Source organism: Lissotriton vulgaris, chromosome 2_1, assembly GCF_964263255.1.
Source record: "Lissotriton vulgaris chromosome 2_1, aLisVul1.2, whole genome shotgun sequence".
Classification (NCBI taxonomy): Eukaryota; Metazoa; Chordata; class Amphibia; order Caudata; family Salamandridae; genus Lissotriton; species Lissotriton vulgaris.
Genome location: NC_141687.1, coordinates 784178244 through 784200533, shown reverse-complemented (window position 1 = coordinate 784200533; position 22290 = coordinate 784178244). Strand labels below are relative to the sequence as shown.

Sequence of the window (22290 nt, the reverse complement as noted above, 5' to 3'; positions counted from 1 at the left end):
CTAGCCCATGGGACTAGGGCTCAGACTCTGATCTAGGAAGCAAAGGCCTTGCCTGCATCTGAGGCAGCGTCGGGTGATGCCCATCCACCTCCATTTCAGGTTTGGGGATCACAATGGGGATGGTGCCACCTGTGGCACCGGGAGCATCGGCACTGGGACCAGCACTGAGAAAGGTCAAGATGGTATGACCAGCGCCAGTCCGGATCCAGGAACGGATCCCTTGGGGCACATCGGAGCCAGGGCATACGCTGCTGGCGCAGAACCAGATGGGGCCCCCTCCTAGCCCAAGGGGCCCAAAGATGAGGCGCATGGACTCATAAAACTCTTTCAGTTAGGTGGGGGTCGCTCCTGAAAAATCAGAGAGACGCGAAGTTGGCCCAGTGCAGGCTCTGGGGAACCAGGCCTCGAATGCAGATGCCCCTATTTGCATCAGCCGACGGACAAGGAGTAGTCGAAGAATGCTTCGACTTCTTGCCCTTCTTCTTGTGTCTCTTACCTGAATGTCCAGAGGACTTGGACTGGGACGATGATGACTTCGGGCTCCGTGAATGATCCCGGGACCTTCCCCTCGACCGGAACCTCGATTTTTCTGGAGTCGCATGCCAGGCCACCATGAGCTACAGGGACCACTCCCTCAAAGCCTACGGGTTTATGACCTTTCAATCAGAGCACGCCTTTGTGTAGTGGTCGCCCTCGAGACACCACAGACGGGGAAGATTTTCTCTCTGATCAGCACTGGCTAGTGCGGACAGAAAAGAACTGGCGTAAGGGCCTTCGTTTATCCACACCAGTGTCAGTGTTATTCATGGCTCGCACTTCTGGTTTAGAAAGTCTTGAAAAGTAACTGATATCAGCGCATCGAGATGGCGCCTTTAAAAGGTGCCGCGGACATCACTTCTAGTTGAGGATTATTTAGAAGACTTAGTACTTTTATTAAAATATTAATAAAAATTAAACAAATTAGGTAAGGTAGAAATTCAATGCATTTTTTGTCTTTGTCTCCCGGCTCTATATGTTATTGATACTTGCTGTCTTCTATATTTACATATGCCTTGTATATTTTCATATATTCTGTTGTAAGCCCATTTGTGCAATTCATGGCATTAATCAATTTAATAGAGAACGACATTATTCCACTTTTAGTGATTTAGTTTGTATCCATTTCTGTGTGCTCTGAATGTTAGCTTATTTAAATAAATTATTTATTGGAAATAATGTACCTGCTGGATGACATGTCCTACCACACCAGGAGGAAGCCTCAAAAACTCTCGTCAAAACCTTTAAGAATCCTATTAGAAAAATTACTGAGGGGTATCTCTTCTCTCTGATAGAAAGTCTTGAAAAGTAACTGATGTCAGCGCACCGAGGTGACACCTATTTGGGTGCGGCGGACATCACTTCTGGTTGAGGATCATTTAGAAGACTTAGTACTTTTATTCAAATATGAATAAATATTAAACAAATTAGGTAAGGTAGAAATTCAATGCAATTTTTGTCTTTGTCTCCGGTCTCTATATGTTATTTATACTTGCTGTCTTTTATATTTACATATGCCTTGTGTATTTTCATACATTCTGTTGTAAGCACATCTGTGCAATTAATGGCATTAATCAATTTAATAGAGACAGACATTATTCCACTTTTAGTGATTTAGTTTGTATGCATTTATGTGTGCTCTGAATGTTAGCTTATTTAAATAAATGATTTATATGAAAGATGTACCTGCTGGTTAAAAAGCAGCATCTTACTGAAAAACATGTACAATGCTAGTGCCATTTACATGAAAAACACATTTTACTATAAACATTGGAAAATACGTTTTTTTTATTTGAGAACGTTTGTAAGTTAGTAAAAGTTTTGCAAACATCAAATCCTGCATACCATTTTGATTACCATCTTACAGCAAATAAGATATAAAATGTGGCTGACATACACAAATAGAAAAAGTAAAATACATGATTAAAAAAAGCATTCACTCTAAAGATAGCCCGACTTATTATGCACTACCTAAAGGTTTGTTTTCTCTCAGTCACGTTACAATGTAGGAAAAACATATTTAAACAAATTTCAACAAAAGTAATATAATTGGTTGGGATCAACAGGATCTATATCAGGAAATTTGCATATACTTCACCATTATCATTTTACAATAAGAGTAAACTTCATCTATATCATTTTGATGAAGACTTTCCAAGGCAAGTGGCTCTAACACTGTGTCAAAGTGAAAAAGAGGTTGACTACTCCATCTTTTATCTATATTTATGTGTGACATGTACATAACAGAAATTGACATTTCTATGTGTTGATAAGTGAGGGTAGTCTACAAACAAATGAGTGTGCATATTCTTGAGCTTTGCACTCTTTCAAATGTCATTTGTCAATGATGCCACAATGGCTATCTAAAGCAGATGTGACACTAAACAAAATGACATTCTGGAATCCAGGATTTTGTAAAAGGGTCCACATTTTTATCATCTGATGACCCATAAAGTCAAATTTAACAACCATAGTTCATATTCTACATTATAGATACGATGTCAAGTTTAATGTTACAGACATTCCATGGTTGTGTGTCTGAGCCTTGGTGTTTGAATTCTAGACAACATTTTTTAATACAAAATAATTAAAAAATAGGTGGAGATTTTGAATTCTGACTACAGTTATTTATGTGGATCCTTCACAGGGTTAGATAGCATAGACATTAGGTAATTTCACTTACATGAACACATGGTACTCTTTAACTAATGTAGCCCAACATGCTTCTGCAAATGTCACTAAATTACCTACATTTGGCAAGAAGCCGTTTCTCTTCGGGCTTTTACCCTTTTCATATGAATAATTATCTTATTGTTCCTTTGTTTAAAAGGTTTATCTAGAAAGTCCATTCTGGGCATTTTTATTTAAGGGTCCCTGAATCTGAAATGTTTAAATGTAAGTCCTGTTTTTTTTTTTTTAAAGATGCTGTAAAAGTCTCTACAGCAAGTATTTAAGTTAGCACTATTTGCTAGTGTATTTGCACAGTGTAGCAGCTTTATGCTATTTTATCTAATAAAGAAAAAAAAGGCCCTGTCCTTTTCCTCTTTTCACAGAGCTATAATTTAATTTGGAAAGGGCGATTTCGGCTCTAGCAGAGATTGTTATAGGCCTTTCTTAACTGGTCTTTATTAACTACAGGACTCAAATAAAGGAATTATAACGAGACTAGAATTTTTAATTACCTTTTCAAGATGTAGTATTTTTCATTAATATTCTATGATTTTGCATGCTGAGAAACACAAAATAAATATGATAGCAGAGTTAACCAGCTGCTCATAATTCAGTTTACAATTAATAAAGACAATAATACTTTGGTATTCCAGCAATACATTTATTCTTTGTACCTATGTATATTTACAGAAGACACACGGAGTTCCTGAAACAACATAGATATCATATGGTACATACAAAGAAAATGCATCCATTAGTCAAAAGAATGATAACTGTACTCAAATTACATGCTAAAATAAATAAATACAATAAATTATTTGGCACAATATCTATAATATATTCAAATAAATACAGGACTTGATTTACAAAGGGCCTCAGCACTCGTGGTGGAGGCCCTGCATTCATGGGGGTGTCTCCACACTCGGGACAGAATCTTCACAGTGAGAATTCTCACTGTGAAGATTTCGCCCTGACCTCCCCCATGACCGTCTGGCCTCTGCCATGAGCGCGGAGGTCCTTTGTGACTCATACCAACAGTCTTTATGACATGAATCCAGGTAGACCTTTGTATTTACATGTATTTCAAAGTGCAGAGCAATTCATAAAAATGACCATAGATTGCGCCTTGCCCATGAGTTCCCTCCATTGAGGGACATGTCTCCCTCTACTATTAGTGGACAAAAAAACTTCTGTGCAGAAGGTAAGAGAGCAAAGGTGGTAATATGAATCTCCACACCCTTTCCAGCATGAGGTCTATTGTCATGCCACAGCAGTCCACCACACTTCACATTCTTGTTTTCCTACTGTCAGTATTGACCAGAGTCCTCCTTGCTCCATGATTCAGTTTTATTCCCAAGGTGGTTTCACCTGGCGGCCTTTTTGTATGTCATGAATGCTGAGTTTCAGGGCATCATCTTCGATCTTGAAACCTACTACAAAAGCTATTTTCCAAATTCACATATAACGGTCATCCACTTCCAACACTTTCTTATACTTGCTTCATTGAATGTTACAGGTACCTAGCTTCTAACAGTATACTATGCCCCCTTTACCAATGACCTGGAATGGTACTCCTTGGAAGATATCTCTTGGGCCATTCTTTGTTTGCCAATGTCTCTTGGCCCAGATTTATTGGAACTGGAAACTCTGGACCCATAGCTAGCCCTATGGGCGCACGTGGCAGTCTCTGCGTCAGCTGCGGCTGCAGTGAAGCACAGAGGGGCTGCGGACCACCCCCTACCTACGTCACTCTCTGGATCTTATAATTCCGGGCCCAGAGACACATGCTGAACTGTAGGGGCTACATGCTGCTGCTGAGTTTAGCCCCTCTCCCCTTCTCAACACCTGCCTGCATCCTTCAGCATAGAGTAGAAGAAGCTCCCCAGAGCTAAAGGAAAAGGAACCTGCCCACCCACCACCTCTTCCCCTTTTCCACTTCCCATAGCTAAGGGGAATGGCTGCTGATTTGGGCCTATTTATCCCCCTGAGTTTGTGCCATATCAAAAATTCTGTTTTTTAAAGCATCACAGCTCTTTCTTCTGCAGGCAAATCCACTACCAGGGCACCAATCAGACATGTTTCTCTTGTTGTCATCTCTAGAGCTGGGAGCAGGCCAGCTTGAAAACCCTGTGGCTAAAATTCGGTTTGGGCTTGCAGCATTGCAGAATTACATTGCCCACTGTTTGGCTGAAGCAGCCTCCTTCTATGGAAAGACGCGAATTGTTATTCTATGTAAATGATGTGCACCGAAAGAACAACCACACAAGAAATATGAAAGGTGCACTTAGCAAGTGAAGACAGTACTTTCGTTGAAATACTTTTTAAAATGAACCTCACGACCCATCACCGTACCGTACAGGGTCCTGTGTCAGTGGGGTCCTTCTTATAGAAAAATATCCAAAACTGGCATGCAGCGACATACTGTGGCATGACGTGGACACTTGATCTGGGGCGGAGCGTGTGTGCGCTTTACCACCTTTGCAATCTTTTAAAAAATAATTCTAATGTCTAGCACTTTAAGGAATGCTAGCGAAGATGTGTGGAGGACAGAGAAACTCTTAGAATCAGTCATCACTATCAGAAAGCTGATTTGAGAAATCTGAAGTGTAGAAACTAGAGCAAAAAACAAAGCCCAAGTGTTATGAAAAAGTGTAACCGCTCAAGCAAATGCTTTTTCATTCGGATTCCTATGCACTTTGTGCACGTTTGTTACAAATATCGACATCCTTAATACTACTGGTTAGAAGATACAGATTCTTTATCAAAGACTGTACTTGTATGGCATTTAAAAACACATATTCTCTGTTCAGCTTCTCAGGTAATGCCCCAGTACTGACCCTGTAGTCTGAATATCTCTTTAGTGGTATTTAATACACAAGGAAAACACTGGCAGTGTAAACTAAACAGTACAGTTCAATCCCTCCATGGGAAAGTAATGTCCAGGAAGCATATTTTTCAGTATCCTCTAAAATTCAGGGATTTTTCTGCTCTGTAAGCACTACTGAAAATATTTAATCAGACCATATGGTAGATAGTGTAAAATCAGCTAAAATACATTTTAAAAATGACTGCTCTGTCAATCCATGAGTCAACAAGTGTGTTACAAGTAATAATTAACACAATTATTTGGTATTTATGATCAGTTAAATACAACCTACATTCCTACGGATGCAAAAATGAGTGGATCAGTATGGAATAAAGACTTTACGTGAAAGGTCAGTCTTAGTTCATTTATGTTGTTTCTTGGACTGCTTTAAAACTAGTAGATAAAAATGTGTAAGGGGATGCTTTGGACATGATGGACCAGGTTACAGTGATAGGTTTAGTGGGCTGGATTGGTAAGAAACAAACTCTATAAATCAGTGATCAAATGCAAGTTTAGGAGATAAAAATAACGTTCATGTAGGGGAATCTCTGTTAACCCATGTCAGACCGACGATTGCAAAATAAGATGCTTGTGTCTTATGCCTAGTGGATATTCTGGTTTAGACAAGCCACAGTAGGGATCTACCAGGCACAAAAGAGGTATTTGTAATATCGCGCAGGTTTGAAAACCCTGTCTGTGTAGGCATGGACATTCACAAAGATATTCTATGGTGCTAGATCAGGATTAAGAGGACCTTATGATTTTAGTATGACACACTGTTGCCTGAGAAGGTATTCTTCTGAAACATACTGAGCAGCATGAGGTGGATAGTAGGTGGAGAAAATAGGCCACCACTTTTATACTTCTGTAGATCAGCAGAAACTAAGGCGCACTTGGAAAATTCATATCTGGTGGCTCGAAATAATTTTTATCTCCTGCAGTTCCACTGCCAAAACACATAATAATATGTTTAGAATATAAAGTATGACCCTTTTATTGATGTTTATTATTGGAAACATTGTTCTATCTCATTTCTCTGTGAAATGTAATCACATTTAGTGCATCTCTTTTCAAACAATTCTTGAAACGAAATTGAACATTTAACAATGGTACCCCCTCACAGTGACAGCTGCATAGAGAAATAGTGTACCCCAACATTTCTTGAGCAGAAAATAAACTTTTAATTAAATTTGATGTTCAGGTCTAGGTGCGGCGTGGCTCTAGTCGGTGAGATAGCTGTGATAATGTTCTCTGGTTATCAATCACATTTAGGTGCCGCACGTAATTCCGGACATCCTGGTGGTTCTTGCTACCCTGTGCTGCATCTAGATCTGAGGAAAGAGAAACAATTGAAGAACAAATAAAACATATTTTTTTCCAGATATCAGTTTTAGAGAATGGCAGCCCACACATTTCCAGTCAGCTCATAGTTAACAAAACTAGGTGGTAAAGGTATAAATGAACTAGACACAGCTGAGGCATTGAGGTACCTTTGGAAAGGAGCAATACAAACAATTCAATGAATTTACACTAAACCTTTGTTGTCCTATTTTAACATATTGTCCTTCACCTTAAAGTTTTCTCATTCCCAGTTTTCTGAGGAAGAGCAGTTGCCGGAATGAGGGCACTTAAAATCTTTTTATTCGGCTGTGAATGGGTCATGTATTTCAAAGATTGCATTAGAACAGAGACCTTAACTCCTGTGGTCCATTCTCACTGGCTGAGCAGTAAGGGAGAGACATGGCGTTAGACCTGTCATCCTTAGGGTGGTCTTCCTCCAAAGTTTTGCCTTCTTACCTCCTGTTTTTGCTGATTCTTTATATTGACTTTAAGACTCTGAGCACTTTACCAGTGCTGGCCAGAGCTAAAGCTCATGTGCTTCTCCCCGAAACATGGTAACATTGGTGTATACACAATTGGCATATTTTGTTTACTTGTAAGTCCTTTGTAAAATTGTATACTGTAAACCGAGGGCCTGTAACATAAATGCTACTAGTGGGCTCGCAGCATTGATTGTGCCACCCACGCAAGTAGAAAATCCATGCATCGATTCCCAGCGCCTGTTTTACTGGCACATCGCTGTAAAAGATCGACGCATCACCACTGCCTGCCCCGAAGTGTGGTCCTCACTCGACACATTAACCATGACTTTCACCATAGGCCCCAGCTTGTCATCATAGACTGTCAGAACAATTACTGCAGTGTGAGTTTCGAGCACGTTGTCACCCACTCCAACTCAGCACCTGCTTCACGGCTGTGAAATCAATGCAGCGCCTGCTACATGGCGGAAGAATGGACGCAGCACCTCCTTTGCCACTGTCGCACTGACGAAGCGCGTCTGGATTTTGGACACATCATCCCTGGATGCCCATTCTTTATCAACACCAAAACCGCAGTAAGCAACCGAGGCCATGTTTGTGGAAACTGATGCATCACCTACCCTGCTAGCAAGGAACCAATGCATCACCTCACCTGCCAGTAAGGAACCGTTGCATCACCTCCCGTTTAGTAGAAAGGAACCGACACATCACCTCCCCTGCCAGAAAGGTACTGATGCATCACCTCCCCTGTGTAATAAAGAACCAACTCATTGCTTTGCTTTTCCGCCACCTCACCTCACCTGCGCATGCACCATTGTCGATTTTTGACGCATCTAAAAGTGCTCTGCATTAAATAAAAGGATCAATTGATTTTTATGGACTAAACTTGCTTAAAAGTGATATTTAGATTTGAGCATGATGGATTTTTGTTGTTTTGGTCTAGTTTTATTCAGATAAATATTGGCAATTTTTCTAAACTGGTGTGGACTCCTTTAGTAGTGTTTTCACTATTTTACTGTGTGTGAACAAATACGTTACACATTGCCTGACTGCTCCTGCTAAACTACCAATCGGGTGTGTGACTCCCTTACCCTGACTAGAGTGAGGGTCCCTACTTGGAAAGGATGTGCAAACCACTGCCAACTAAAGACCCCATTTCCAACAGTGGGTGTGTGAGTGGTTGTATGGGTGTGTGAATGGGTTATTATGTGGTTGTGCTGGTTTGTTAGTGGTTGTGTGGGTATGCACAACTCCAGTCTACACAACTCCACTATACACTACTATACTATATGCTGTTACACTCTACGCCACTCCACTGTATAGCACTCCACTGTATGCCATTCCAGTCTACGCTACTCCACTCTACACCACTTCACTATATGCTATAATACCCTACGCTACTCCGCTGTATGCTATTCCACTGTATGCCACTCCACTATACTCTACTCCACTTTACGCAACCCCAGTGGGATCTCCTGCACTCTATATAACTCCACTCTACCAAACTCTACTACTGTCTATGCCACTCTACTAGACTCTACTCCTTGCTATCCCCAAACACTCAACTGTTCAAATGTGTTCTCAACTCTATGTCCGAGCCTTCTATTGTACAACACTCCACTCTACGACAGTTTCCAACACTGTACAATTCAGTACTCCACTCTACTTATGAGATGCTACTCCAATTTATAACAGTATACTCAACTCTACAACCTACATCACTCCACTCTACACGAATCCACTATACCCTACTGAACTCAATACCACTCCACTGTACACCATTCCACTCTACGCTGTTCCATTCTATGCCACTCACACTTCTACACTCCACTGTAGGGTATTCAACTGTATGATATTCCACTGTACGGAAATCCAATCTACGACACCACAGTGTACTCCACCCCACTCTATGTTGCTCCACTGTACAACACTCTCTTCCACTCTATAAAAGTCTACTACACTCTATGAAAATCTAATCCACTCTATCCCTGTACTCTCCACTGTCCAACTATATACTCCCATCTATGCCTGAACACCCATTGTACAACACTCTATTCCACTAGACAACACTTTTCTATACTCTACAACACAGCACTCCACTCTACTGTACGGGACCCCACTTCACTTTATAACAGTTTACTACCTACACTACACCACTTCACCCTACCGCACTCCACTCTACTCTATGACACGCCAATACACTCTATTATACTTAACTCCACACTACACTACCATACTTCATTATTACTCTACTGCATTGGACCAGACTTTACCTCACTCTACGCTACTGTACAACAATCCACTCTATACCACTCTACTGTTTCATACACTACTGTACTCTATACAACTCCACTCTACAACACTCTACTACACTGTATGCCACTCTCCAACACTTTACTCCTGTCTATAACCCTATACTCCAATGTACAACACTGAAATTTACTGTATGCCACTGTTCAACACAATACTCCACTCTATGCAACTCTAAGATACTCTAGTCCACTATACAACACTGTCTGCAACTCTTTGTTCGCCACTGCACCCCACTTTACTCCACTCTACTCTATGACACAGTACTACACTATACCGCATGGCTCCGCTGTATGTAATTCCACTCTACGCCATTCTATTCCATTGCACTCTATAACACTATATGCCAATCTACTCTACCACACTCTACAACACTGTACAGTACTTTACACCACTTCACTCTACATACCTCAACTAGACTGTATGCCAATCTACCCTACTGTAGCCTACAAAACTTTCCAGTAGTTTACAACATGCCCTTACATTCTACTGTACACCACAGTACTCAAAGTTCTGACACTTTGCTTGACTGCATGCTACGCCACTCCTCTACCGCATGCCATGCCACTATAATCAATGACACGCCAATCCACGCTTCGGTACCCCACTCCAGTCTACTCCACTAAACTACACTTTATCCCACTGTAAACTACTGTATCATACTTCACTCTACGCCACTATACTGTCTGACAGTAGTGCTAGAGGCACCCTTAAGGTCTGACATCCTGTGATGACCTTTGACTACCATCATTTTAATTGACTTTGCTGTGTTATGTTATCCTTGTCTGAATGTACAATGTCCAGCATATGCCTTGTTTCCCTTAAAGGTTTCTTTCTTGTAATCTTGTAGTTTTGAAGTGGGATCTGCCACAGTTGAACAGCCTTGTCAAGAACAGAACATATGGATGTGCATTTGAAAGCATGAGAGAAAGAATGGTGTGGAATGTACTTTTTTGTCTCAAAGTGCAGTGTTATGAGCAGTGGTGCACAAATGTCCATTGTGTTGTACAATGGCAGGTATTATGAAGTTCTTACTATTGGCTTTGACACGGCGTCATGTCATCTTGAATTCTGACTCTGTCTTGCTTGAGCTTTTCTGCGTGCACAGACAGTCCTCTAGAGTGTTTGCAAGTTAATTGGGTTAATCATGTTCAAGGTTTGTACGGGGAGAGATTGTTCAATGTACCCTGGAAGGCTTTCCTAAGCTTCGTCAAGATAAAGGCTGGAACATGTGAGAATGTAGAGGGAACGTGGGAACTCCTTCTTGCCGTGGAATGCTTGCCTTGAAGCTGGGCAGTTCTAGTAAGTTTCCTTGGCATAGAGAGGAAGACTCTCGAACCTTCCAGTGTGTTTTGAGATCATAACGCTTAGGGTTGTTGACTTAGAAACCGGGATTTTGGAATCCGAATTGGGACAGACGTGTCTACTTCGGTACAGTGGAAACCTGGTTGCTGAGGCTCTTATCCCCGGCTATTAAATCCCCCGGTCTGGAGTGGGCTAAGATACAGTTTTTGTACCAGGTGAAGTGTTGAGTTTTGATTATTGTCAATGTGATATGTGGCCAGTGGCTTTGATCATTTGAGGTATTTTCTTTGTGATGTCTGAGTGTGTCAAGGTGCACATCCAAAGTAATAATTTGATGTATTTAGTGTACATATATCTTTCTGATCTCTTACAGGACGTCCAGTATATTTTCTTGAGTTTTATCTCATATTATTTGCTGCTTGTATTTCATATTATTGTCCATGCATTTAACTGTTGCATTTACCAAGTGTGTTATTATTGCTTACATATAAATATATATCTCTATATACATTTGAATGTGGTTCATTTAGCATCTGGGAAAGCCTTTCTGTTAGAGAGCATTGCATAAATAAAACCGCAAGCCTTATTCTAAAAAGTGGGTCTTTGCATTTTGTAAAGTGGAACCCTTTTCTAGGTGGTGTTGTGTTTTATGTCTCCTGTTTCGCCCCGTTTGAGCCACCGTGTGGGAGTGGAATTTGTGGAACTCTGTATTATCTGGAAGGCGGAGCAATACACTGAAATTGTACTCCACTGTACTACACTCTATGCCCATCCATTCTATCCCACCGTACTAAACTGTATGACACTTAACACGCCACGCCAGCCACTCCTCCTTATGAAACGTCACTCCACTTCATCACACGGCACTCAACTCTAAGACACTCTCCCCACTCTACTCTACAGCATTCCACTTGATGATACTCCAAGATACTCTACTTCACCCTTCTCCATCTAAAGTACTCTACTCTATGACAGTCTTCGACACCCTACTCTCCTATACGACATGTAAAATCCATTGTGCTGTGCAACTCGCCGCTCTACTCTACGGTACTACACTCCACTATATGAGACAGCATGTCACTTTACTGTATCATACTTTACTGCCCTGTATGATATGCCACTCCACTCTATTCTACTCCACTCTAGTCCACTCTACAATACTCCACTCTCTGACGTTAGACTTTACAACAATCACCTTCACTGTATTGTACAACACTCTACATCAGAGCACTCCACTCAATGACATTGGCCTCTAAGATTTGAAAAACATTTTTATTAAAAAAAACATAAAAATTTAATGAAAAAAATAGTTTAAAGCTTAGTTATAGTTAGGAAAAGTTTGTTTACCTATACCAACCAAACTTAAAGTGCTCAAACTTTAAAGATTGTAAAATTTCAGTTATAGCTTTCTTGTACAATTTATCCACCTACTTCAAATTATTATAAGAAGCGCACCTTGTTATACACTCTTTTCAGCTCGCTAACCAGATAATTCTAACTATAAGTCGCCAAATTGGGATTTGCTACTTATGTGAGAAATATGGACAAGTTTTTATTTTCGCTATGCCACTTTGGACCTCCCCTTCCCATAAGCCCTGAGGTAATGGGATGCTCATTTACTCCCCTAAAATCATGTGTGTCAATTTTTCTGATTCTGAGACTTTGGTGACTAGAATCCTGTAATGGCCATCGACACAAAAACGTTTAAGTATCTGCAAACAAATCTGATTTTTAAAACACCTGGATGAAGGGAAAAATCCACCCTCTTCCAGAGCAATATGGAAATATGTATAATACATTTGAAAGGTTTTTTCCAGATATATTACCCTAAGAGGATGCAAGGGCCCAGATAATCAGCAATTTAATGGACAAGATATAAAAAAAAGTCACTGGCTCATTAAACATTCGAAGTTAGTCTGATACCCTTTTGTAATGCAATATCTTAAAAACTTCTATCTCAGAAACTCAGGAATGAATTTACTGCAAACCACTCAAAGGCACAATTTAGAGTAATGTTTATTTTCATGTGTGGTGTAATTCTGTTAAAATGGAAAACAACTCTTAAAATTCCCTGCCAGACACATCTACATTAAAATTGACTAGCTGGAATGGAACGCTTCTACCTATTTGGCCCTTTGCTTTTTTCCCTGCTGGTGCCCCTCGTTGCTGTGTTGCCCGAGGACTGCTTTGGAGAGGCTGTGCAGTGGCTATCATCGACCCATGCTCCTGATCGCAGACTGCCTGGCACTACATTCCCCAGAAGGCTGTGCGGTCTAGCGAGAGGAGCCGCGAGAGTACCTGTGCCATTCAGCCAGTCGGGATACAAATTTGACAGGGAGCTCCGAGGCGCGGGACGCTCTTACCTGTTTGGCCCTTTGCTTTTTTCCCTGCTGATGCCCCTCGATGCTGTGTTGCCCGAGTACTGCTTTGGAGAGGCTGTGCAGTCGCTATCATCGCCCCACGCTCCTAATCGCGGACCGCAGACTGCCTGACACTACATTCCCCAGAAGGCAGTGCGGTCTCGCGAGAGGAGCCGCCGAGGACCTGTGCCATTCAGCCAGTCGGGATATAAATTTGACAGGGAGCACCGCGCGAGTTCGCCTGGAGCGAAGCTCGGGCCAAGGGTTGGCCCGTCCGTACCCGTCAAAGACCAGAAAAGGCCGGGTCGGGCCCACTCTCTTGGCCCCCACCTGTAATATTCTGCGTTGAGACAAATTTGGACTGGACTGTTGTGTAGTCAATCCATCGAGAGGGTTGCTTGCTGAAGTGCACTGTGGGCTATTCAGTGGTGTCCCTGTTACATCTCAGGGGGCTAGGTATTACACGAGTGTTTGGGTGTGAATCTTCAGTGGGGGCAGGGGGTAAACTCTGAGTGGTCATCATGGGGAGAAGGAAAACTCAAGTTTGTCAAGAGGGGACGCGGGTTGCCACCAGGGCTAATGTCACAACCATGGACGACTTTCTGATAAGAGCTGCCTCTGTGATTGATAGGAAAATTGAATTAGTTAATAGGCATTTGTCCAGATCTCCCTTAAGAGGTGCACTATTGCAGACGGGGGGAGGGGCAACTTTGTAACAAGGGAAACCGTTAATGATCCACTGAGTCCTCTATCATCTCCTGGGCTGAGTGACAACTCCCAGTTAACTGGAGACGCATCACTCCTGCAGGGTTCCCCCCGTCACAGAGTACTCTCTCCAACTGTAATCATTGCGAATAAGGTGAGCGGGGGATTAGAACCGCCAATGGGATTGGAGGAGCCCGATGGCAATGTGAATGACGTGCTCCGGTTAGCACCCTGCAATGCGGGCCCAATAAGAAATATTAAGGAGGTCCTTAGGTCAAGTGGGAGTATCAAAAGGAAGTCCAAGCCAATAGACAGGCAGGCAAAAAAAAATTAAACCAAATGCACCCCCTAAATCTGTAACCAAAAAGAAGGTAGCTGCCAATCAACTGGAAAATAGAGTCAACCAGGATATGTTGGAAGCATTTAAATCCATCATGAGTTGCATGTTGGATGATAGGTTGAGTTCCATTGTGGGAAAATTGGACCATATTGAGAAAACTTTGGCAGATCTCAATACGTTTTCACTGATTACACCTGTTCCTAATTCTGTACTTCCCAATTCAAATGTAGCCTCTACGATGTCATGCCTTATTCCACCACCTGCAGAAGTGGCATCCCGCCAACCCCAAATTAGCACTCAGAATAGTAGCGTAAATGTGGCTGCAAAAGATCTAGGTGGGGTAGCTGATGGTGTGAGCAACGGACCTGATAGCATTAGGGCTCAAATAAATATCGGGCAGGGTCAGGCTCCGCAGAGGATAGGAAGAGCCTTAGCTGATCATCAAGGACCCCCCACTCCTGCCAATCAGAATTTAGTATTTGTTGATCTTCCACCGCAATCTACGCCCCTGGTAGTGATTCTGACAAATGTCCCGCCACTCCCCTATGGATCCCAGGAAAACTTCATCCAACTCAAAAACAAGGTAACCTACAGGCTATCTTGTAATACCTCATTGGGACCCATGGTAGAACGTAACATCTTAACGGTGCACTGAGTAGGGTGGATAGGGAACTCGCGGAAAAACGAAGGAGGCAATTGTATTATTGTGAATTTTAACTGCAGCTACCTTGCGGATAGAATCTTTCGAGAGGTCTACCTTAATTCTTCTAATAGTGACTTTGGCATAAAAGCCCTCCCATTAGGTTTCTTCTACAAGGTTGTTCCTAGAAGCCGGTTGAATTCAAATTTGCCCACTGACGGTAGGGCTCAAAGATCTACTGTGGCGTTGGGGATGAGCTCTTTATTCCAATTGGGAGGCGTGGGGAGCCAAGAAGGGAAACAGTCGGTTCCCCGGCTTCAGCTCTCTAACAGGTTTTCAGCTCTTTCTAGGCTGGAAGAGTGTGATTGACTACACTCGAGGTCCCCGTCAGTAGGAGCATTAACACAAAGGCGTGAGGAATCTTTTATAACCACACAAGACATTGTGTCTGGGGATGAGGTAGGGTTGGAGAGGTTCAGCCCCCCGAGTAAGTCTTCTGTATCTGTAGGAATTCAGGGAAATCAACATAATCAGGACATTTATAATGTTGTGTCATGGAATATCGCAGGCATAGCTGGGAAATTCAGGGACCCGATGTGGCTGCAGTTTATCAGGCAATTTTCCGTGATTTGTTTGCAGGAGACCTGCCTGGTTGATTGCAGCCTATCATTGGAGGGCTACAAAGCTTTTTTTGTCCCAACAACACCACAGTACATGGCAGGGCTAGTGGCGGTCTAGTCATATTTATAGCATTGGCAGTGTCTTGTAAAATCCAGCTAGTCCCTTTCTCTAATAACAACATACAAGCAATCATTTTGAAAAGAGGAAAGAACAATCTGGGAATTATTAATTTTTATAATTCCATGGCTTTAAAGGGGGGGTTGTAAAATTACCCAGCTATGCATTCTCTTAAGGAAGATGCGTGGCTCTGTCACAAATAGCCTGATGTTAATGGGAGATTTTAATATCCACCCTTGTGGTGACCCAGCAACTGTTTGTATGGAGGAGCTGGGGTTTGCAAGGATGCAGGGCTTTTATTTTGAGCACTCGGCACAGGGGGACGCCCTAAGCAGTATGCTCAAATCCTTTGACCTGCTCTCAGGAATGACAGTTTTGCACCCGCTTAGAAAACAGCGTGTACCTTCGTTTATAGGCCGGTATAGGGACTCCTTCATTGACCATATATTGAACTCCGATGGTTTACAGAGCTATTTATTAAGGTTTGCAATTATTGAAAGTGCATTCAGTGACCATAACCCTGTCTGTGCATTTCTGGGAGGGGGTCGCTGTTGAGCCAAGACAGGATTTCGGTACAAGGCAGAATGAAACCTACAGACGGAAGGCGCAGAATAAAGTGGACACCGATCGTTCCAGATCTATTTTATAGTGAGGTGAAAGTTATATGTGCAGCTGAGATTCCTGTATATCTTCCGACACCTGTCCCGGGGGAGTTCTTAGTGCCTTTGATGGAATCACTTCTAAGGTAGGAGTGCCCCTCACCATAGATCTTCACCCTCTGAACCCAGATGGTTTGATGCCTCTTGTTGTAAAGCTGCTAGATTCATAAAGGAAGCCTTAAAAATCACACCGAGAGATCACTCCATGATTAGTGACCAACGCCGCTCATATAAGCAGGCCTTGGATTCTAGGAAGAGAGAACTGAAAGAGGAAACTTGGTGTGAATTACTAGAGCCCATTACCTTAGTAAGTAGTTCTAGATTTTGGGGCATCATTAATCGCCCCCTCTTTGAGAAGTCACGGGGTGGAGAATTGGGTACTAACATAATTGAGAGTGAATGGGTGGCACATTTTACTTCTATCTTTAAGGGTGGGTGGGATCCTGAAAAACCCCGAGATAGGGGTCATCTGTCTGCTCCGATAATATTTAAACAGAAGGAGGTGGAGCTGAGCATCTTAGGGTTATCTGGCAATAAAGCGCCAGGAGCTGATGGTATTCTTTTTAAATCTAACACTCATGGGCTACGGTACTGGCGGGCGTGATCAACGCTGCGGCTAGGGTCAGGTGTCCGGTGTCCTGAGGTACGTCTATGGTTGTACCGGTTTTTACGAAGGGGGACTGAAATAGCACTTTGTGCTACAGACCGATCTCCCTTCTTGATTCCATGGTCAAGGTCATTGGTGGGGTAATCCTGAAAAGATTAGCCTCCTGGGCGGAGCAGAATGTGATAATTACAGACATCCAGTATGGGTTCCGCTCGAGGCATTCCACCTTATCCCAATGCCTTAATTTATATCTGATCCAGGGGAAATATACAATCGTCCGTCAGGGTACACTCTACATGGCCTTCATGGATTTATCCTCCGCTTTTGATTGTGCCAATCGGGGGAAATTGTGGCAATCCATGAGGGCCATGGGGGTAGAGGATAACCTGGTTGGATCTCGAGTACCTGCATAGGGATACTAGGGCTAATGTCAGATACGCCAACGACCTTTGGATCTCTAGGGATTTTAACATAGAGAGGGGTGTTCGGCAGGGTTGCATCCTGGCCCCGTTTTTATTCAATCTTTATATAAATGACCTACATAGGATGCTGGTATCAACAGGGGCCGATTATCCTTATGTGGGTAGCCGGGGTCTGCCCGTCCTGCTTTACGCGGACAACGCTGTTCTCATTGCTAGAACTGCAAAGGGTTTGCGTGAGTGCGCGCGCCAGGCGAAGCCTGGGCCAAGGGCGGGCCCGTTTGTGCCCGATGGAAGCCGGGGGAGGCCGGGCTGGGCCCCCCCTCTGACAACACCAGTTCTCATAACCTGCTTCAAGTAAGTGGTGTAGTGATTTAGAACTTGATACACTTGTCTGCAAAGATGCCTGCTCAAGAGAAAAAGGGGAAGAAGGTTACAGGTGTGGGATACGTGGCTGGTACGTTGGACCAATTCATTACGAGAGCCTCGTCTGTCCTACAACATGAAATTGCCATAACTGAACGGCGCCTCTCTGGGGGGGTCTAGCGAGTGTACCATAAGTAACGGTGATCCGTGTGTTGCGAATACTGAAATTAATTTGGGTAGGGCGCAGGCGCAGACTTTACATTCGAATGGCATAATATCGGATTCGACCAGGGGCCCCGCGACACGCGCAATGGAAGAATTTGGTGGATTTACTAATTGCCCCGTCCACTAGTATGAATGCTCCTCCGAAACAAAGTTTAACATTCAGTGAGGCTCTGGGAGGGGGCTCTACCTCTCGGACTCTCTTTGATGTTGAGGAGGGGTTGATAACGGATGATTTATTATTATTGCCCAATCCAGTTGGGGCAGGGGAGGGCCCCACAGGTAATAATGTGTCCAATTGCGATCATGTCGTCCCGGTCCAAGGTTCTAAGGAAATTAGTGGCATTGCCACCCAGGGACTGGCTGAGATGCATGGGATAAACCCCCACCGGGATAAAAGTTTGGTTACTGGAGGTTTAACAATTCTATCCTGGAATATTGCAGGTTTGGTGTCTAAAATGGGCCAACCAGACTGGGGGGCCTATATTGAGGGACACGAGATCTGCCTATTCCAGGAAACGTGGGAAACTGATCCCCAGTATAGAGTGGGGTTTGAGGCTTACTGTGAAGCAGCCTTTAAGGGGCCTATGGGTAGACCATCATGGGGACTTTGTATATGGGTGGGTACCCATTTGGGATGCAAGATAAGGCGTGTAGATACGCATTCTCCAGATATTATGTGCATCCTCTTGTCACACAGCAACCTCCCCAGATTAGCTGTTATTAATGCCTACTCTAGGCCAGCTCAGTACGGTGCCACCTCCCCTACTATAGACGCCCTAACAAATTTTCTCGGTACATTTGAGGGGGGCACCCATCTTATAATTGGTGGGGACTTTAATTGCCACTTCGAGCCCCTTAATGGTATGGCGCAAGTCATAAGTAGTGATGAGGATATAGCATGGTCAATTCCCTCTCCTAATATGTATCCCACTAGGAGTTGGACACCCCTAGTTTTGCAGCTAACAACCCTAACTTTGACTTATTCCCTAAGGGCATGTAATGAGCGGTTTATTGGAGACAGTCCGGGGCATCCCACCTTTCAGTCAGGTGATGTAGTATCAACAATTGACTATTTAATGCTTAGTCTGGAGGTCTGGCTTAATGTGGTTGATTTTAGAGTTAACTTACGCCCTGAAAGCGACCACAATCCACTAATTATGAATCTGGACTTCCAGCTGGCAGGAGTGGGTATCCTTGGTGAGCCCGTGCAGTGCAGTAACTTGGAAGTTGCCCAAGGAGGGAGACGGATCAGGTGGGCAAAAATAAATCAGTCCCCAGAAATTTTGTCTAAGCTCTATAGAAGTATTACCCCACTGCTGGAGAAGGCTAGCCGCACTATGGAGAATAGACTGAATCTAGGACCTAATAGTAAATTTGGGGAAATACATCTGAAAATGGTTCAGATTCTAGGAGAATGATTTTTTAATAGCACCTCACAAAAACAGAAATCTGGCACTGATAAAAAATCATGGTATGGTAGGGATTGCAGGGTAGCAAAAAAGGTTCTGCTGCTTGCACTCAAGGGGAACAATGCGGATTGTATCAGGGAAGCAAGGGCTGATTTTAGGAGAATAACTAAACAAGCTAAACTAGATTGGGAGGAAGATAGATGGCAGGCCATTAAGAATGCTCTAGACACTAAGGATAGCAGATCTTTCTGGAATTTGGTCCATACCGGTAAAACCGAAGGAAGGACCACTTTTGACCCTAAAATCGACGAACAATCCTGGTATCTATATTTTAAAGAATTGTATTCTGGTTTGTGCTTTGTCATGAATGATAAAAATGCACCTCAACATCATTTTAATTTAGAATTGATACAGGAAATACCTCCATTTAATATGGGTGAGGTACTATCCGCTCTAGCAAATTTGCAGCCTAATAAGGCACCCGGTGTGGACAGGATCCCAGGGGACTTGTTCAAAAACGAGCAGTGAGTATGGGCACCATATTTATTATTGCTCTTTAATGAAATGCTTCATGACCTTCCGGGCGGAGATTGTGCCCATTTTTAAAAAAGGGTCACCGATTGAGCCTGCGAATTACAGGCCAATCAGTCTTATTGATGTTACGCAGAAAATGTATGGAAGGATACTGTTGGACAGATTACAGGAGTGGATAGAAGACAGAGATATCCTAACTCCATTGCAAGCAGGATTTAGATCTATAATTTCGACCACAGATGAATTGTTTAGGCTCCAGTTAATCTACTGGAAGCACGTAGTTTTGGAAGGGGGGACCCTGTATCTTACATTTGTGGATTTGAAGTCGGCGTTTGATATGGTGGACCGTGACCAGATGTGGAACATCCTTCTGGACATGGGAGTTCCGCTCATATCTTTGTTACCAACTTAAACGCCTCCAAGAGAATACATATGCTAGGGTAAGATACGGTAAGAATGGTCTATTAATAGCGCGTTTTCCCGTTGGAAAGGGGGTCAGGCAAGGCTGTGTATTTGCCCCGACCCTCTTTTCTTTATTTTTAAATGGTCTAAATGATGATCTGCTTACCGCTAAGGACCTGGACTCTCCGAGAATATCGTCATCTAAATTCCCCGAACTAATATTCGTGGACGACACCCTGCTCCTCTCAAAGTCATCAATGGGGATGCAGAGGGTGTTGAATGAGTTTGCCCAGGTCTGTAAAAAGCGAAAACTGGTAGTCAATATTAATAAAACAAAATATATGGTATTTAACGCCACTACCACTAATTGCCCACATCCTCTGATGGATGATAGACCACTAGAGCATTTGACTATCTGGGCTTAAAATTAAACGATAAGAAAGGATGGGCCCCCCAAATTGGGAAGGCCAACCTCAAACTGACCCAGGCAATAAAGGGAATAATAAAAGTGCATAAGTCCTGTGTGGCAAAGACCATACGCCCATTGCTTGAGATTTATAAAGTCCAAGCTAGGTCTGCTGCCCTTTGCGGGGTGGAGTTGTGGGGTCATTGTTCCCCTAATGCCTTATCACTTACTGAAAACAAGCTCATTAGAAATATTCTTGCTCTCCCAGTAAGTACGCCCCTTGTGCCGCTACGAATGGACTTGGATATTCTCCCAATAGAGGACTTAACTTCGGCAAGACCGCTGTTATATTGGTGGCGGGTGTGGAGTGCATCCGAGTTGAGGCACTATAGGGATGAATTGAAAGTCGTTCTGTTATTATTGGGGGCTGTAGGTCGTATACCCTGGCTGTCGTTCGTCAGGGACTCCTTTCGTGCCATAGGTAGGGAGGATTTATGGACTACCCCTGAGGAATCATTTTTAGCTACTTCCAAAAGTCTACTAGCCAACGCTGTGAAGGCCCATAAACTTGCTAGTTTAATCTAAGGAGTGGCAACGACCAGTCTAACATACAGGTTCTTTGATTTTAAGTCACTGTATCAATTCGAACAAGTTTTAGATCAGATCCAGCCGCCTCTAGATAGGAAGCTGTATCTGCAATTCAGATATGGGACACCCCCGCTCTATGCAGTAACCAACAAGTGGGCTGGGGGTTTAAAGTCTCTTTGCCCAGGATGCATGGTGGAGGAGGAAACAGTGACCCATGTAATGCTATTCTGCCCAGCATATAAGCTGACTAGGGCCAAATGGATCATCCAACTGTGCATAAATATGGGCACTAGAACTGATCAAGACTGTCTAAGGATCCTAAAATCTGATACTGCACTAGTATATGTTGTGGCGTGTTCAAAATTCCTTTTCGCTATGTGGCTTAAACGTATGCTTTTGTTAAAGAAAGCAATTTAGCCACTAGCTGCTGCTTTGTGAGATGCGATTGTTAGCTCATTAATGTGGGATGCATTTTTAATAATGTTTGCTAATTTTTTTAAAGTTTTTATAAGATCTTAATCCTAAATGATGTTTTATACTAACTTTTAAGTATTACAACTCATCCCCTTGTTATCTCATTTTGATCCCTGTGTAAATTGTTTGAGTCAATAATATAATGATACTGCAAAATCCCTCATGCTGCTATTGATCATATTTCACTGTATTACCAAAATCTTATATGTGCTTTTATGGCTGAAACAGCTGCAATAAAGTTTGATGAACTGAACTAAAGTAGGCATTGAAAGGGTCCCCCTGACAACGACATTTTCTTATTTGGGCGTCCTGATGGATGATAAACTCAACTTGGGGCCCCTTATTCAGAAGACTAAAGGAGAGGCTATACGGGCCAATACAGCAATCTTCAACTTTGCCACCAAAATGGGT

At 42.9% G+C, this 22290-nt stretch overlaps 1 protein-coding gene across 1 annotated transcript in view; it reads right to left on the bottom strand.

The window, feature by feature from the left end:
- Nucleotides 1-1929: 1929 nt before the first annotated feature.
- Nucleotides 1930-22290, bottom strand: part of RAPGEF4 (Rap guanine nucleotide exchange factor 4) — a 1206373-nt gene continuing 1186012 nt past the window's right edge. The window contains exon 31 of the mRNA XM_086956142.1: nt 1930-6903. Coding sequence (XP_086812268.1) covers nt 6776-6903 — 128 coding nt within the window. The 3' untranslated portion in view covers nt 1930-6775. The remainder of the gene's footprint in view (nt 6904-22290) is intronic.